Below are 16,772 nucleotides of genomic sequence, written 5' to 3'. Positions count from 1 at the left end.
TCAGAGTTATGGAGAGAAATATAGGGACCTTTCAGTGTGAGACTTCAGAGTTAAGGTTTTTCCCCCCCCAATATCCTTGAGACAAAATGGGGTGCCAGGGCCTCAGCGTATCCCTGAGTGAAGAATTCCCTGCCCTCCCAAAGCTGTGGGGTGGCTTCTCTAGCACATTTATTGGGCTTTTGAGTTGCCTCGTTTGGTGTCAGAAGCCATGCTTTGACTTTTATAGTGGGTCTCAGGTACTGTTTGCAGGTACATGTTGGCCTGAGCATGAAGGTACACTGCTGTTTGGTTCCCCTTACAGCTTGTCGGGCAGCTGGCAGACCCAGATTAAGGCACAGGGCTGTAATTTTGCTGATCAAAAGCAGCCTGTGTACCACCCTTTTGGGTGCCATAGGCCCCTTGTGTTTGGAGCTCTAGTAAGCTTTTTTTTTTTTTTTGTCGGTCGTGGGGCTTGAACTCTGGGCCTGAGTGCTGTCCCTCAGCTCTTCAGCTCAAGGCTAACGCCACTTCCGGTTTTCTGATGGTTTATTGGAGATAAGAGTTTCACGAAGTTTCCTGCCCGGGTTGGCTTTGAACCATGATCTTCAGATCTCAGCCTCCTGAGTAGTTAGGATTATAGGCGTGAGCCACAGTAGCTCTGTTCTATTAAGCTTTTTGTAATCAGAATTCACTTCATTTGCATGTTATTACAAACAAGATGTGAATATGTTTAGATTCATGTTATTAATTTTTAGAAATCACTAGAAAAGCTGATACTTACTTTTTCCTGTCTGCTCACTGAAGATTCTTTACCTTGATCCATGCAACATTTGCCTGATCCTTTCAGTTGACAAACAGTTGATTCCTTAGGACACAATGAAGTCTGAATCAGCTTCCTTGGTTAGTACTTCAAATACTTACCTGAGTATTCTGCTAATGTGTTATTCTACAATGGACTAATTAGAGAAAATTAGAGGGAATATTCAGCCATTTTCCATGGTGCAGGCCTGCCAACAGTGTTACTCTAGTGTCATAGAAAGACAAGAGAGGTTAAAGTGGGAAGGGTCAGCCATCTAAAGCTTCCTACTGGAAATAAAGTAGGTATATGGAGTTTAGTTAGAATGGGCCATCAACCCAAATAGATTGCTTCTCTTTCTCCCTTTCTATTTTTCTTGTGGAGTTAGGGATTGAACCAGGGCCTTGTACATACTAGACAAATATACTACCACTGAGCTACCTTCCCAGTTCCTGAGTGCTTCTCATTATCATAATGGTGAGATAGCATGTATATTTAATAAAGTTCTAGGAAGACAAGCTACTTTTTAGATTTTCTATATGTAAACTGGGCACCGGTGACTCATGCAGTAATCCTTAGGAGGCTGACATCTGAGGATTTCTATTCATTCTTTTTAGTTCCCATTCCTTTTAAATTTGTATGCATATGTACAGGATCTATTGAGCTATTTACTCTCCTTTTATTGTGCTTTTATTGTTTCTGTACTTAATTTTCTTCAATAGAATATTCAGTTATTGAAGTCATGGACTAAACTATATATGCCTCAGAAAAGTGACAAATTTAGAGATATAAACATTTAGAAATAAACATATAGCTACCGAGGGATATAAAATATATATGATTAAAATTTATAATCAGTAGCCATTTAATATCTTTTGATAGAAAGAACATCATAGAGTTACTTTAGAGATTGTTGAAAGCAATAGATTATTTCATACAAAAATTTACTAACAAAGTAAGTCAAGAGAATGGATTATTTTTTAACCTACCAAACAGAAAGTTTTCCCACTTTCAACAATGGGTCGGTATCCAGTACATCGGCACAAATTACCTGAATAATAATAGATAAAGTTTTAGGGAATAATATAGAAATAAATAACATAGCTGTGCTTAATGTTTTTAGTGGAACAACTATCTTAACTATCTTACCACAACTATCTTTGAACTCAGAATCCTGCACTTACTGGGCAGGTACTCTGTGACTTCAGCCAATAGATCATGGACTAGAACTCCAAAACTATGAGCTAAAAGAAACAACACAGACTGTATTACTCAATAAATAACTGGAAGTATTTTTGTCCAACAAAATTTCCTAAATCTGGTGGAAAAGAGGAGAAAACAAGTATTTTTAAAAAGTATATTCCAACTTTGTAGCCACTGTGAATGATATTTATGAAGAAGGTTCAATAATATGGGAAAAAATTTTACTATACTGTTAAAATTGTATCTTTAATAAAAAATCTCATATAGTAATTGTTGCAAGTATTCAAGCTAAACAAGACCTATGCATAAAAGAGATTGATAAATGTATATTTCAAATTATTTTGTTCCACTATAGTTAAGCAATTTCAGAAGCCATGTATATACGAGGTTGGGCAGGTTGAAACTCCTCCAAGAAAAAGGCTGTGTGGAACCATGTGTGGATGAGTGGGCTGTGGGCCGGCTCTTTTCTTTTTATTCCCATGTGAATAGTTTAGGAAGAAACTGTAGACACAAGAATGGTGGCAAGCTCCATAAACTCCCATTCCTCCTGAGAGTGCAGGGAAGGAGCTGAAATTTCTAGAACATAATTATAAGACAAGAAATAATAGTATTTCAGAGGCAATGAATACCTCCTCTGATAAAAACAAATATTAAGAGCTAGAGTGAGTCAGTAGCAGGTGTTGCTTTTTCCCCACCTCATTGGTGCTACGTCTACAAACTCTACTAATGACCCACTAGGGGAGAGACAATGACTCCCTACTACCAGAAAGTTTCTCCTAAGTATAAGAAAAATAGAAATATAAAACCACTCGTGAAGGGAAGAGACTAGGTGACATGAAACAGAAGCTTCTATCAATGGCCCATTTGAGAATTTATGGACCTACATTGAATACATTTCTTTGAACTTTATATGACTATTTTTATTAGATATAAACATGAAAGTTGTCAAGATGGCCAACATTTATAAGTCTAGAAAGATTACCAGTAAATAGCCTAAAGCCAAAATACATTCTTTAAGTCATCTACATGTAGGATACCATTATCTATCCCAACCTGCTAAACTTGGTAATACCATCTCTTTCTTGGTGATTATTACATGAATTTTAGGCGCAGAATCTGGGAGGAAGTAACATGCCTCCTCAAGACTCTGTATATAATGACAAGCAAGCCATCTCTGACTTTCAAAGCTCTTGATTTCTCATTAGTTGCTCTTTACTTCACTGAGAAAAGATGATCAATCCTCCATCCATTCAGGTTTAATTGAAATGATAATTGAAGCCACAGGATAAAATTTGAATAGTACTTAGAATCTGAAAATTTTTGAGGGAAGTTGTTAAGTAATAAGGGAAAATGTTAGGGGATACTTATTTGCCAGTTTCACAAACACTTAACTTGAATTTTTACTTAGTTTTATTTTTTGCAGCTTTTCACAATGCTATTGAGTTCCTGTCCAGATTTCTTCATTGAGAGACAGAGAGTTTTCCTTTAATATTTAGAGGTCTGAATTAAAATTTTTCTTCTAATAACTGACCAGTCATCTTGAGACTGGCTAAGTGTGTCATAGAAAACCTCATTATTAATATGCCCTCCTTTGGATAGAAAAATTATACATATATATTTTTTCACTTAAATTTAGCTTAGCCAGGTGCTGGTAGCTCACACCTGTAATACTAGCTACTCAGAAGGTTGAGATCTGAGGACTGGAGTTTGAAGCCAGCCCAGGTGGGAAAGTCTGTGAGACTCTTATCTCCCATTAATCACACACACACACACACACACACACACACACACACACACACACACACACATACACACACACACACACACAGAGCCAGAAGTGGTGCTGTAGCTCAAGGCAGAGTACTATCCTGGAGCAAAAGTTGCTCAGGAACAGTGTCTAGATCCAAAGTTCAAGTCCCTGAACTGGCAAAAACAAACCAAATTGATATGTTTCTTTCCCTATAGGACACTGAATCATTCACTCAACTTGTTTGTGAGAACAGATTATTATTTATGATCTCCTTGGTCGTATTGCAACGATCAGCCAGGACATAAAGATGTAAAGTATCTGAAAGTCCCTCCTTTTTCTTTGCAAAATTAATTTCAGTAAGCAATGTTAATGCATGATGCTGATAGATTAATTAAAAACCAAACAGCAAAATGTTCTTTCACTTGGCCTAAGTTTCCACCTTTGGACCAGATTGTGGTGATAGTTTTAGAAACAATTCACTGAAGTGCCTTTGCAGGGGGACAAAGGGCCTGAAAAAGGGAAGGTTTTGTAAGGAAGCCAATATTTCCCCAAGTTCTGTCATCATTGCTACTAAAATGAAGACAGTCCATTGTGGGAAGGCCTTGCTAGAGACAGGTACCAAGGAGGCCAGGTGTCTATGTCCCAAAAGCCATGACACAGATCTTTCCTCATGAGCCAAGGGGTGGATTGCCAATTCCCTGTATTCCTTCTGCTCCAGACTGGCTGCACAGGGCTGAGGAGGCTCACCTCCAAGAGCTTCGGTGATCTGTCCAGGTGTGGGCTCGGGGTGGTTCCTGAGCAATGTGTAGATGGACATCACCATCCCCGGGCTGCAGAATCCACACTGTGTGCCATGACACTTGGCCAGTCGTTCCTAGGAGACAACCATACATTTTTTAAACTTACAGCCATTTGCTTCAGGCTCTTGCTTGGCAGGCACTTTATTACCTGAACCATAGCTCCACTTCTGCTTTTTTTTTTTTTTTTTTTGCTGATTAATTGGCGATAAACATCTCACAGACTTTTGTGCCCAGGCTGGCTGCAAACCTTGATCCTCAGATCTCAGCCTCCTGAGTGATGAGGATCACAGCTGTAAGCCATCAGCGCCTGGCAGATGCATATTATTTTGGCCCCCAAGAAAGGCGAGAGGGATTAAGATACTTGTCTATACATCCTGGTCTCTTTCCTTGTGAAATGGGAAGGTTAATTTAGAGGAATTTTTTAAAAAGCCTTGGAGCTACTCCTATGTGAGTTTTTGTCCTTCTTGTGATTGCTTTGTTGTTTTACTTTGAATGATCTGCTTGAATTTTCTTAATTTTTAAAATTAGTCTAATGATGGTTATATATGAGTGAATTGCACAAATCATTTAGTATTGTTTTTGGCAAGTTATTTTAATCTGTATCTGTATACTAGAATATTTTTTTAAAAGACTAGAAATTTTTAATGGATAAAAATGACATCATCTACATAAATGTTTTGGAAATTATGAAGTACTGTTTAGTATTATTGAGCTACTCATGTATACATTCAAAATGAGAACACAATGACCAGACCAAACAACAAACAATGAAAAAGAGAGTAAGAAATGTTCCTACAGAGCCTAGAGTCTTTCTGCTCCTCACAGACAGGAGCCCTGACTGTATATCTGTCCTGTGCATCTCTCCAGGCTGCTTTTGTGAGCTGGCTAGAGGCGATTCAAATATTTTCAAATGAACATTTTCTTAATAGCCTGGCTCCTTAAAGTCAAATCCAAATATTCTCAACTGAAGGCACAGGCATTTTTCCAGCATAAGAAGACAATGTGGCTGTGTTGAATTTGCTGCTAGGTGGCAATTGCCACATAAAGTTGTGTGTTAATGTACTGGTGGAGTTGGTCTCTGAAGTGGGGGCAAAACCCTGGTTAAGATCCTAATTTCCAACTTGCGTTGTACAAATACTACTGCTACCATGGCTGACTTAATTTAATCCATTAGAGAATTATAAATACATAGTTTAATTTTAACAATGGATATGTTTAAAGACTAATTTGAGAATCTCTGCAAATTTAACAATGGGATCTTTCTTACAAGCCAAAGCAACAGGAAAAGCCTGCTCCAGGGCATAAGGAACATTCTAGTTTTGTACTAACAAGATTTGAGAGGAACTAATCAGGCAAGTTGAGCAGGAAGTGCACATGTAATTAAAGTGATGAGTCAAGTGTAGGTTAAGATGGTAAAGGGAATATAGTCATTAAGTTTTAGTGTCAATCAAAGGTAAGGAGCTAGTATTGTAACCTCCTGCTAAGAGGAATAGTCTCAAGAGCAAAGGACATAATAAGAACCTCTTGTTTCCAATTCTTGAAGTTCGTTTTGATACTTTTCATTATATATGGTCCTGTGCACTTAGTAATTGGGCTATTGTGATCCCCTGCTAAAAATATTATAGACATAGTCTAGTTATTACAAATGAGAAAAACCATGAAACATGTATTTCTTTGGGCCTGGCTTGCTTTAATATGGTTTTTTTCCAGGCCCTTCCATTTCCTTATGAATGGTACAATGTAATTCTTTCTGATGGAAGCACAGAACTCCACTGTGTTTATATACCACATCTTCTTGATCTATTCATCTATTGAGGGGAATCTGGGTTGGTTCCATATCTTAGCTCTGGTAAATGATGAACATGGTAAATGCAATGAACATGGTTGTGCTGGTAGCTTATTATATCCTGTGTCCAGTCATTTCTGTTATTATTCTTTCTGTTTAAATTTTCTGTATCCTTTGTCCTGTAAATAAGCCTATCTGATTTGTTGAAGGGAAAGGGAATCACAGAAACAGCAGGACAAAGGATGAACTAATGCAACAATGAAACTCACTAGACACTATGTTGGAAATGAACATTACAACTTGGGGCAGGGGAGGCAAGTGGGGAGTGGTAAGTGGGAGAAATGAGGGAGGGGTAATAGTGTACCCCCTATTCATTACCTTTACAATAAACTAAAGAAATAAAACTGAAAAAAGAGCAAAGGATCCTTTATCTTCCTTTCCCTCCCTGCCTGTCTCTCCCCCACCCTTTTCTCTTCCCTCCCTCAAGTCATTTCCCTCCCCCACCCTTTCTCTTTCCCCATCTCTGTCTTCTTCTTTCTCTTTCCCCATCCCTGTCTTTTGAGACAGGGTTTTGATACACAGCTCAGGCTGGTCTTGAACTCTTAGTCCCCTTCTCCCTGGTTTTCATCATTCTCTTTCTATGTCACTCAAAGAATAAGTTCCTATTCTAGTATATTAAGGTAACGTTGCCATTTCTTCAGCAAACTTTAGCAAACCCCTTGTTAATCTAGCTATGTTTTGTTGTAGCCTAGTATATGATTATGTATCAGACATTTGGAGGGCACTAGGCCAGTTCCCACACATAACTGGCCTTGCTTTCAGAGTTCAGTGAGTTTGAAATGTGGGAGATGATTTGTGATTTCTTGTCTTAATTTCTACTCTTGTCAGACTAGACTATTCTTTTACTTTAGGGCAAATATAGAGATGGGATTGAGAAAGTATCTTGAGGGTAAAATACATTGAAAAATGAATCTCCAAAAAAGTGCTCAGTTATGAAGCATGGAAGCTTACAAAATAAGAATTGAAAACATAAAGGATTTCAAGTTTGGTGACCTGATGGGAGCACATCAGTCTTATGGGGGATGCCTATACCAGCTCCTGATCTCACTCATGTGATTTCTTACCTGCACAGGGTGAATTCTGGTTTTGATGCTTCCAACACCTTCCACGGTGGTGACAGCAGCTCCATACAGAGAGCAGATAGGCACCAGGCATGCTGTTGCTGGGTAGTGGCTGCGATGGGATTATTTAAAGAGAATCCACTGGAATCATGGGACATGGGTGACGTAACTCACAGAGTTATTTTAGTCTGAGAAAAATCACAGGGACGATATTTCCCTGAGCACAGAGAAGGCTAGCTATAAAACCATGAACTATAAAACTAAAACTAAGCCAGGTGCCGGTGGCTCATGCCTGTAATCCTAGCTACTCAGGAGGCTGAGATCTGAGGATCATGGTTCAAAGCCAGCCCGGGCAGGAAAAGTCCCTGAAACTCCTATCTCCAATAAACCACCAGAAAGCTGGAAGTGGCGCTGTAGCTCAAGTGATAGAGCACTAGCCTTCAGCTGAGGAGCTGAGGGACAGCACTCAGGCCCAGAGTTCAAGCCCCACAACTGACAAAAACAAAACAAAACTAAAACTGTAAAACAAAAATGAGGAAGGTTTTCATGTGAGACCTCTCAGAGACCCCCATTCCCCATTGTTATTTTATTTCTCATTCTAGGTCAAGGAAGCCATTCTAGGTCAAAGTGATCCTTGCTCAGTCCTCCACCACGATCAGCTCTTTAGGGCCAAGAATTCTGCTTAGCATGTGACAGAGAACAACATTTCCCACCAAGGCTAGCATTTATTTGCCATTCTGTTCTTGACTGGCACACTGGAATGTTTCATTCATTTGGTGGCAATAGAGAGGCGAGCCCCAAGAACTTGGCAGCCAGGACAAATAGCTTCTTCTGGGAGAGAGATCTGGGCACAGTATGTGCATGGGGGTTCTCTGCCCTTCTCAGATGTGCCAGAACTGGCCAGACTAATGCAAAGGATACTGGATCTTCTTGGTCTTGGAGTTGTATCTTGACAGCATCACTGTGCAGGCACCGCAGCCTCCTCCTCCACAGGCATATTTAGTGCCTGTGAGATGTACTGGAAGGAAGAGAGTCAAGGCAAAGGGTTCAGTAGCTTTGGTTTGTTTTCATTTCTCTCTGGTGGACATGGGTAACCAGCAACATATTTTCTTGAGTCCTGTACCAAGTTGGCTACAGTGGTTTGCTTAGTGGTTTGCTTAGAGAGATGGCCTGACTTTTTGCTTATAAACGAACTCATTAATGAAAGTGAGGAGAAATCCTTGAGGTTCTTCAACTTACCTGAAAAATCTCAGCTCCAGAGGCATTTCTGAATATAAAAGTACATTCAGAGTTTGGAAAGATATTGATATTTACTGCAATTACTTGCGAATCAAAGGACTGGGACAAAACTTTGTATTCCAACACATAGATATTTCTGCAGTGAATGGGATGGATATTCACAGTAAGTAGGATATGCAAAATCTATTTGAGCCTCACATCAGTTTGGTTAGGATTTGCGTCTAAATGTGTTCTGCAGAAGCTCACAAGTTTCAACAGAACTCAGCATGTTTGGCAGGAGATTCTGAGTCCATGTGATGTCAGTGCTGTGAGGATGGTGGGAAGTGGTTTGCTTGCCAAACTAGAACACCCTCCTTGGACCCCCGGAGGCTTGACTTTCTCTGGTACAGCAATTAGTACCTTTATCTTCTTATGGGATTAGAAAGGATTAATTTAAAAACTGTGGTTCTTGAATATGCCAGTAACCCATGTATCTTTTTTTTCCCTTAAGCTTATGTTTGTATGTTTTTTCCCAAAAAGGGGGAATAAATAATATATGCAAAGCCTTTGCTTTAGCTTCCACTGGAATTACATCTAAGCATGTACCAGAATTTGCTTGGGATTGTTGCTGGGTAAAGTATCAAAAGATTTCATGAATGGAGCTCATAATTGGTTTACAGGTAGGAAGAGTCAATTTCTTTTTAGAAATTGCTACCCTTGAACAGGGTGATACTGGGTCAGGAATCTCCCTGTTGCTGGAATAAAGAGTTTGGTTTGGGTGTTCATTCTGTGTAGCTGCTCCAAAGGCTACCCATCACTCTGTTCTCTAGTTCCCAGTCTGAGTCAGCTAGGGCAGGTCAGGGCTGCTAACTGCTAAGGCTAGGTAGATGTTTGAAAGTAGTGTCGGTCTGACCTCCTTTGAATAGGATGTAAAAGGCAGGGAATCCTTTGCTTCTGTTTTTGGTGTCCTGAAGTTTCCAAATTAAGAATCCAATCAGAGTGGTGTCTGGCTCAAAGCTGGAGGTCACTTCTCACTTTGTTGGAACTTAAAACAGCTCTGTGATGTGCATTGCAGCTCTGAATGAAAAGTGAAAAAAAGGATTCCACTGGCTGTTTGGTCCTCTGACACCCTACCCCAGCTGGTTTTGGCTGTTCCATCCTCTACTCTCTGTAAAAAGGCTGACTCGATTTCTTTTGCATTCTGTGGGCTCATTGTTAGGTAGGGTTGCCAGCTAAGATATAGGATCCCCAGTTGAATTTGAATTTCAGATGAACTTTACCGTATGTGTGTTCTCTGCCTTCAAATTTAAATTTAACTGGGAATACTTTAATTTTATAAGCTAAGTGCAGGATTCATACTTAGGCTGAATAAAAAACAATACACATCATGAGTTTTGTTTGTGTTTCTTTCTGTAGAAGAGCTCTGTGAGTTTTGCTGAGGCACACAGTTTGGCAGCATATCCAAAAGTTCCACTTCCTGGAACTAAATGGGCAGCCAATAAGTGCAGACCTGATCCCTGACTTCAAGGATTTCATTGTTTAGTTTTCTTTGCTTTCTTATCACATTCTTCCATTCTTACTTTTACTTCTTACTTTTATTATCTATTAGGATAAATTCCTTTTAGCTTCTCAGGAGCAATATATTTGTGTGTGTGTGTGTGTGTGTGTGTGTGTGTGTGTGTGTGTGTGTGTGTGTGTGTGTTTGCACACATGCTAGTACTGGGGCTTGAATTCAGGGGCTGGGTGCTGTCCCTGAGTTTTTGTGCTCAAGGCTAGCATTCTTGAGCCACAGCTCCACTTCCAGCTTCCTGCTTCCCGGTAGTTAATTGGAGATAAGAGTCTCATGGGCTTTCCTGCCTGGGCTGGCTTCAAACTACTATCCTCAGATCTCAGCCTCCAAAGTAGCTAGGATTACAGGTGTAAGCCACCAGGGACCAGCTAGCAATATACATACATACATACATACATATATATGTATATTTATATATATATATATATATATATATATATATATATATATATATATTGCCTCTGGCTCCTGTGCTGCTGACTGGAACATATTTGGCTCAAACTTCAATTTGCCTTGAAAACTCTTACTCCTCCCTCATCTGTTCCCTCCCTCTTTATGTCTGCCAAGTACTCTTTACACTTTCCCTGTGTTCTTAGTCAGAGCTGTCATCTTTGAGAGGGCTAGATCTATAAGTATATCTAGCATACCTCTGCACACCCAGTGCTTAATAGCATTTGTTGGCTGCATGGAATCGCTGTTTTGAGAACTGCATGAAATGTCAGGGTTGTGGTGAAGGGTATGTGAATGACAAATGTTTGAGGATCCTTCTGAGACCCCCCCCCCCAACACTCAGTTTTTATCAAAAGCCAACATCTCCCAGGAATTAAACAACTCTATCATGCCACACTTTCCTTGCCCTAAATAACTGTGGCCACTTCATGTTTTGTGATGCGTCGTCTGGTCCTGCTGAATCAGAGTGCTTAAAATCAGGCTGGGGAATGTTGAGGGAGAAATGATATGGGATCAGGTCCCTCAGACCTTGCAGAGCATCTGGGAGGGGTAGTGACTCAAAGGGAGGCTGGAGCCTCTGAAGGCTCTCTTGGCCTTGGGCAGGGAGGGAGTGGAGTAGTAGAAGGGATAGTGGGGATGTCCCCAAACAATTTTATTCTTTGTGTGACTATGTCCTCCTCTGCCAATGACACGTCATGGGCTCCCAAGTCAGCAAAAACTGAGGTTTTGTGGGAACCTGAAGTTTATATGGTATGGAGACACAAATTAAGGGAATCTCATACAATTATGAACAGGAATCTATATATAGGGTTTTAGAAAGGGTCACAGGAGTTGGGTGCCGGTGGCTCACGCCTGTAATCCTAGCTACTCAGCAGACTGAGATCTGAGGATTGAGGTTCAAAGCCAGCCTGGGCAGGAAAGTCTGTGTGACTCATATTTCCGATTAACCACCGGAAAACTGGAAATGGAGTTGTGGCTCAAAATTGTAGAACACCAGCCTAGCCTTGAGCAAAAGAGCTCAGGGACAGCACCCAGGCCATGAGTTCAAGCCCCATGATAACCACCACAAACAGCAAAAAAAAAAGAGAAATGGTCACAAGAGTCCTGTGAAAGCACAGTAGGATAGTATTCTTTCTTGCAGAAAAAAATCCATGGTTATTTACAAATATTCATCGTTTATATTGGCCATTCATCAGAACCACCCTTTGAGGAGGAACATATTAAAATAATACCACTCTCTCTGCTTCAGAACTCTAATCACAAGTTAGGTCCTGGAAGTGACAGGAGAGTTTGATTTATGCAGACTTGTGCATTTATATTTGTCAAGGAATGTACAGAGGCAAGTGCTGGGAGGTGGAGTTCTCTAGTGACTTTGCCTGGGGCTGGCTGGGGCCATGTTTTCTTGGGAGTCTATGAATTTTCAGCTAGCCACTCAGAGAGCTGAACTTCTTCATTTTAGGAAATGTAAAGAACACATGATATGAGTGAGGAGTTTGATATAAAAGAGGAAAGCTAAGGCTTTCAGACTAATAGTAAGATCCTGAATTGGGAACAAGAGGGGAGGCCGAGGGAGGGTGGACCGTCTGGAATGTGAATGGAGCAGGGATGTTAGGAGGCAGTACTGACCACAGGTCAATGATACAGGGAGGAAAAGGTCAGTGATACAGGGAGGAAAACAGATTATAAGGATGAAGTAGAGAGTGATGGAGTTTGGACAGAAGACCAGGTACCAAGTAGAAATTATTTCTTAGATAAGTTTATCAAGACAAGAATAGAAATAATGAAGTAGTACTTTTAGATGTGACCCTAGGAGACAAAGAGGGTAGTATTATCTTGTTCTCTTGTTCATCTCTGGATCCTGAGGGCCTAGTACATCCTAGGGACTCAGTGAGTGTATATTTTAGCACGTGTGTATGCTTGTGTGTACTGATACTAGGAGTAAACTCAGAGCCTGGATTTTGTCCCTTAGCTTTTTTGATCAATGCTGGCACTCTATTACCTGAGCCATATCTCTACTTCTGGCTTTTTGGTGGTTGATCAGAGATAAGAATCTCACAGGCTTTCCTGCCCCAACTGCCTTTAAACTTGTAACCTTCAGACTCAGCCTCCTGAGTATCTAGGAATACAAGTGTGAGCCAACAGTGTCTTTTCTTTTTCTTTAATAACTAATTACAGTCTTATTGGAAGTTGTGAAGTAGTAAGTACAATGTCCTGCCCTTTAATCACCATGTTTCCCTAAGTAGTGACATTCACATAGCTGTAGGACAGCATTAAAACCAGCAAATTGGCATCAGTACAATCAATCATTAAATATATGCATTTATATTCGAGTGTACTACTTGATGCAATTCTGTCTCTACACATTTGTATAACCATTGCCACAATTTCTTCTTTTCACATCCCTTTCTAAGTGCACCAAAACTCAAGCAATTTTCCTTGAATAACTATTTACCAAAGATTACTGCAAGTCCTGGAGGAATGGGGAGTCAGGATCAGAGGTGGAGAGCTTGGAATACATTGACTACATTCTGTACAGGGCTCAAGATTGCTCAAAAGCTCTGACCTACTTAAGTTATAATTTTGAAATATCTTAATTAAACTTTGATATGGATCATGCAAGGGTACAGAATAAATTAGTAAAATGTCTTGTAGTACAGTAGTATCAGCAATGTGAACTCCTGGATGTTTGGATAGACAAATTTAGGTTTTGTGTGTGTGTGTGTGTGTGTGTGTGTGTGTGTGTGTGTGTGTGTGTGTGTGTGTGTGTGTGTGTGTGTGTGTGTGTATACATACCAGTCCTGGGCTTGAGCTCAGGTCCTTATACTCTTCCTTGACTTTTTCAATCTACTACGTGAGTACATGTCTATTTTTATCTTTTATGCTGGTTAATTGAAGACAAGAGTCTCATGCACTTTTCTGTCTGGTTAGCTTTGAACCAAGATCCTCAAACTTCAGCCTCCTGAGTAGCTAAGATCACAGGCATGAGCCATCAATGCCTGGCTGAACATGTGTGTGTGTGTGTGTGTGTGTGTGTGTGTATGTATATATATGTATATATATATATATATATATGTATGTGTGTGTGTATATACACACACAAAAAATTTCTGAGTATGACATTAACATCAGTGTACCATAGGGTTCAAAAGGCATCAAGTTATTTCCTAAGTGGGCACAATCATGGTTTGCTAGAGGTTTCTTTTGGTTTTTCCTCTGGTAAAAATCATAACATAAAGAACATGGATAGATAGATATGTTCCTTGAACTCCAGTGGGATTCTGCCAATGCAACAAGCCCAAGTGGCCTTCTTGATAATTTCTAGCATGGTGACATTTCCCCTACCAAACTCAGACTGATTACAGTAAAATGAAAGGATACAGACATTCCTCAGGTAGAACAGTAGATTGACTTCTGGATCAGCATTCTTCTCTATTACCTACATTGTGAAACAGGAAGGAATTGTAGGAAGACAGACTCAATTTATTACAGCAATTCTATTCATTATCTGAGGATATGTTTTTGATGGAGATGGTTTTTCAAGGGAAAAATAACAAAGGTATACTTTAGTAAGACTTGGAACCAGAATTTTGAAGAAATAAATAGTGAAGCATTATTTCAATGTCTGAGTTTTCTAATATGTACAACGATCATTCACCTATCTCACCTGGAAGGGACCCAGGTAGGGAACAGATGCACTGATTCTAAAATTGACTCAGCCAGTTCGTGGCCACAGAAAGTCATAGAAAAGGTTAGCAGCGATATTCTAAACCTGAGGTTTTGCTTCCCTACGTCTGCCACTCATTTATTATGTCTCCCACTGAGATGGAGGGGCCAATGTGAGAGGGAAAGTGGAGGGGACATTAGTCATAGCTCTGTTCCACATGCTGAGCTCCAGGCTGTTAGAGACACAGATCAAAGCTAGCACTTGATAGGTGTAGCTCAGTGGTAGTGATTGCTAGCATGTATATGACCAGGACCTGAATTCAGAGCTCGCTACTGTCCTCCTCCAAAAAAAATAAAGCCCACATATAAACAACAACAAAAAGCAAGAGCCCTGTCTCATCTGCAGTCCCTGGAGGGACTCAGGCAGGCAAGATTATGGAAAGTCAGAAAACAACTTACCTGGAAGGGAAACTACGCAGAACTCAGACAAAGGGACCTCATTGTATTAAAGTTTTTTTTTTTTAATTCTTATCACCTGGCCAAGGCAGAAAACCACATTATTTCTTTATACAACGTCTCCTACTTCCAAGTTTCATTCTGAGTTCTACGAAGATTTGCTAAGCTAGAAATCAGCTCAGCATCTATGCTCTCGGCATTGGTGGGCTATAGGACTACTGATAGAGAAACCAGTAGAGAAACCAAAGCATTCAAGTTCTTTGCACTTTAATACCAGAATTATGTGGCTATGGAAATTATTTCCTATGGGGCAAGAAGAACTATCCTATGCCTCTTCCAGTCTTCCTGGTACTGGGGGAGCAAAGTCTGTTGACACTAAACACTTGGATTTCCAAGTAAACACCTCCCAATCTCTTGGGAAGCCCAATGGGGTGGCACTTAGTTTACTACCATCCCCATTAGTCATGGTTACACTTTATAGTCTAGAGCACAAAATATGACACGGTTCCAAAAGAAGCAGGAGAAAGGCAAGATTTGACTTGGGAGAAATTAACCAAGGCCAATGTAGTTCTGTTAAGAGTAAATAGATCGTATTCCCAGCTATTTAAATATTTCAGGAATCACACCAGGAAATAAATCTCTTTTACTTTAATAAGTCATCTATGTTATGAACCAGAGAGGTAAAAATGAGGCCAACAATGAAACAGCATTTTGCATCCAGAGACAAACAAGGTATAGAAAGTCTGGTTTGTAGCAAGTACTGGCATATCTATATTGATGCATCATCTCTTTGTTAACTGGGAAATGTTACTTGTACTGTATCTTCCAAAGTCACCTGGCAGGACCTGTGAAGTCATCTTGCTGCAATTTCATGCAGAGATGCTTCCTAGTGTTGGTGAGTAGGTACGCAGAGGATGTTTGTGAAACATTTTGGGGATGGTGAGGAATTAGAGGCAACCACTGCTCATCACCGTGGTAGTGCGTTAGGAAAGATAAACACACCTTGGGTAACTATGCATTTCGAAGTAATGAGCCAAGTGTTTGAAGCATGACCTCCATAGACCTCAGAAACAGTAATGATTCACAAACAAACAAAAGGAGAGTTACAACTTCTGACATCATTTATGTAAGTTAAGAACACCCACATTCATGGACATATAAGACATACTTTCAAGGATATGTCTATATGTAGAGGGAAGCGTCTAGATTTTAAATGCATAAGAGTGAAAACACAAGGGAGAGAAAACATAAAAAGACAGGAAAGAAATAATATGAAACACAAGAGGAGCTGTGTGCAGCCATGCACAGGTGTGGTCATTACATGCATCAATGGGAGGTGTGTTTCAGCTGACCTGCACCCCCATGTCTAAAGGAAAGAACCACCACAGCATCTTCAAAGATGGGTGCATGTCACCTCCTTTTGTTATCTCTATCTTGCCTTAGAAATCTGTGAAGTAAAGAGGGCTACAACTACAAAAGCAAAGGCTTTGAATCCCAGAGAGAAGACTCATCATTCTAGCCCAACACTTAAGGATAAACAACTTATTTTTCTCAACAGGAAAGGCAGTGAAGGCCATTTCCGCACACCAAGAAAAGTTCTTAGCTTTGAACTTGCTACAGATTGTCCTTTAGCAATGATTTCTCTGATGTCCCATTTGGGTTTCAGCTTGCCAAGCCCAGGCTTTCTTTGAACTTTTGACTTTCTTTTTCATTGTATATTTATAAGTTCATAGGTTTGGTTTGCCTTTTTTCTTTTTCTCAGAAATGACCGTTGATTGCTATTGATAGTCAAAATCACCAAGAATTTTAGCCTCTATTCAAGTTTCATTTCTTCCTCCAGATATTCACTTTTTTAAATTATTAGTTTACTAGTTTTCCCCTAATTGCCCCCAAATCAATTCAATATTAATTCTGACTTTAAACCACCGCAAAGTTATCATGTGTTGGGTTTGCTCATGAAGCACAACATTGAAAACAAAT

At 39.9% G+C, this 16,772-nt stretch overlaps 1 protein-coding gene across 1 annotated transcript in view; it reads right to left on the bottom strand.

The window, feature by feature from the left end:
• LOC138809301 (aldehyde oxidase 4-like) overlaps nucleotides 1–16,772 on the bottom strand; it is a 58,808-nt gene that overhangs the window by 41,479 nt on the left and 557 nt on the right. The window contains exons 2-7 of the mRNA XM_069995852.1: nucleotides 14,052–14,109; nucleotides 8,357–8,453; nucleotides 7,439–7,547; nucleotides 4,476–4,602; nucleotides 1,765–1,826; nucleotides 761–844 (exon numbers count right to left, since the gene is read on the bottom strand). Coding sequence (XP_069851953.1) covers nucleotides 761–844; nucleotides 1,765–1,826; nucleotides 4,476–4,602; nucleotides 7,439–7,547; nucleotides 8,357–8,453; nucleotides 14,052–14,109 — 537 coding nt within the window. The remainder of the gene's footprint in view (nucleotides 1–760; nucleotides 845–1,764; nucleotides 1,827–4,475; nucleotides 4,603–7,438; nucleotides 7,548–8,356; nucleotides 8,454–14,051; nucleotides 14,110–16,772) is intronic.

The sequence above is a fragment of the Dipodomys merriami genome, unplaced genomic scaffold (assembly GCF_024711535.1).
Source record: "Dipodomys merriami isolate MVZ:Mamm:240054 unplaced genomic scaffold, mDipMer1.0.p SCAF_49, whole genome shotgun sequence".
In the NCBI taxonomy this organism is placed as follows: domain Eukaryota; kingdom Metazoa; phylum Chordata; class Mammalia; order Rodentia; family Heteromyidae; genus Dipodomys; species Dipodomys merriami.
This window is presented reverse-complemented; position numbering and strand designations above follow the sequence as displayed.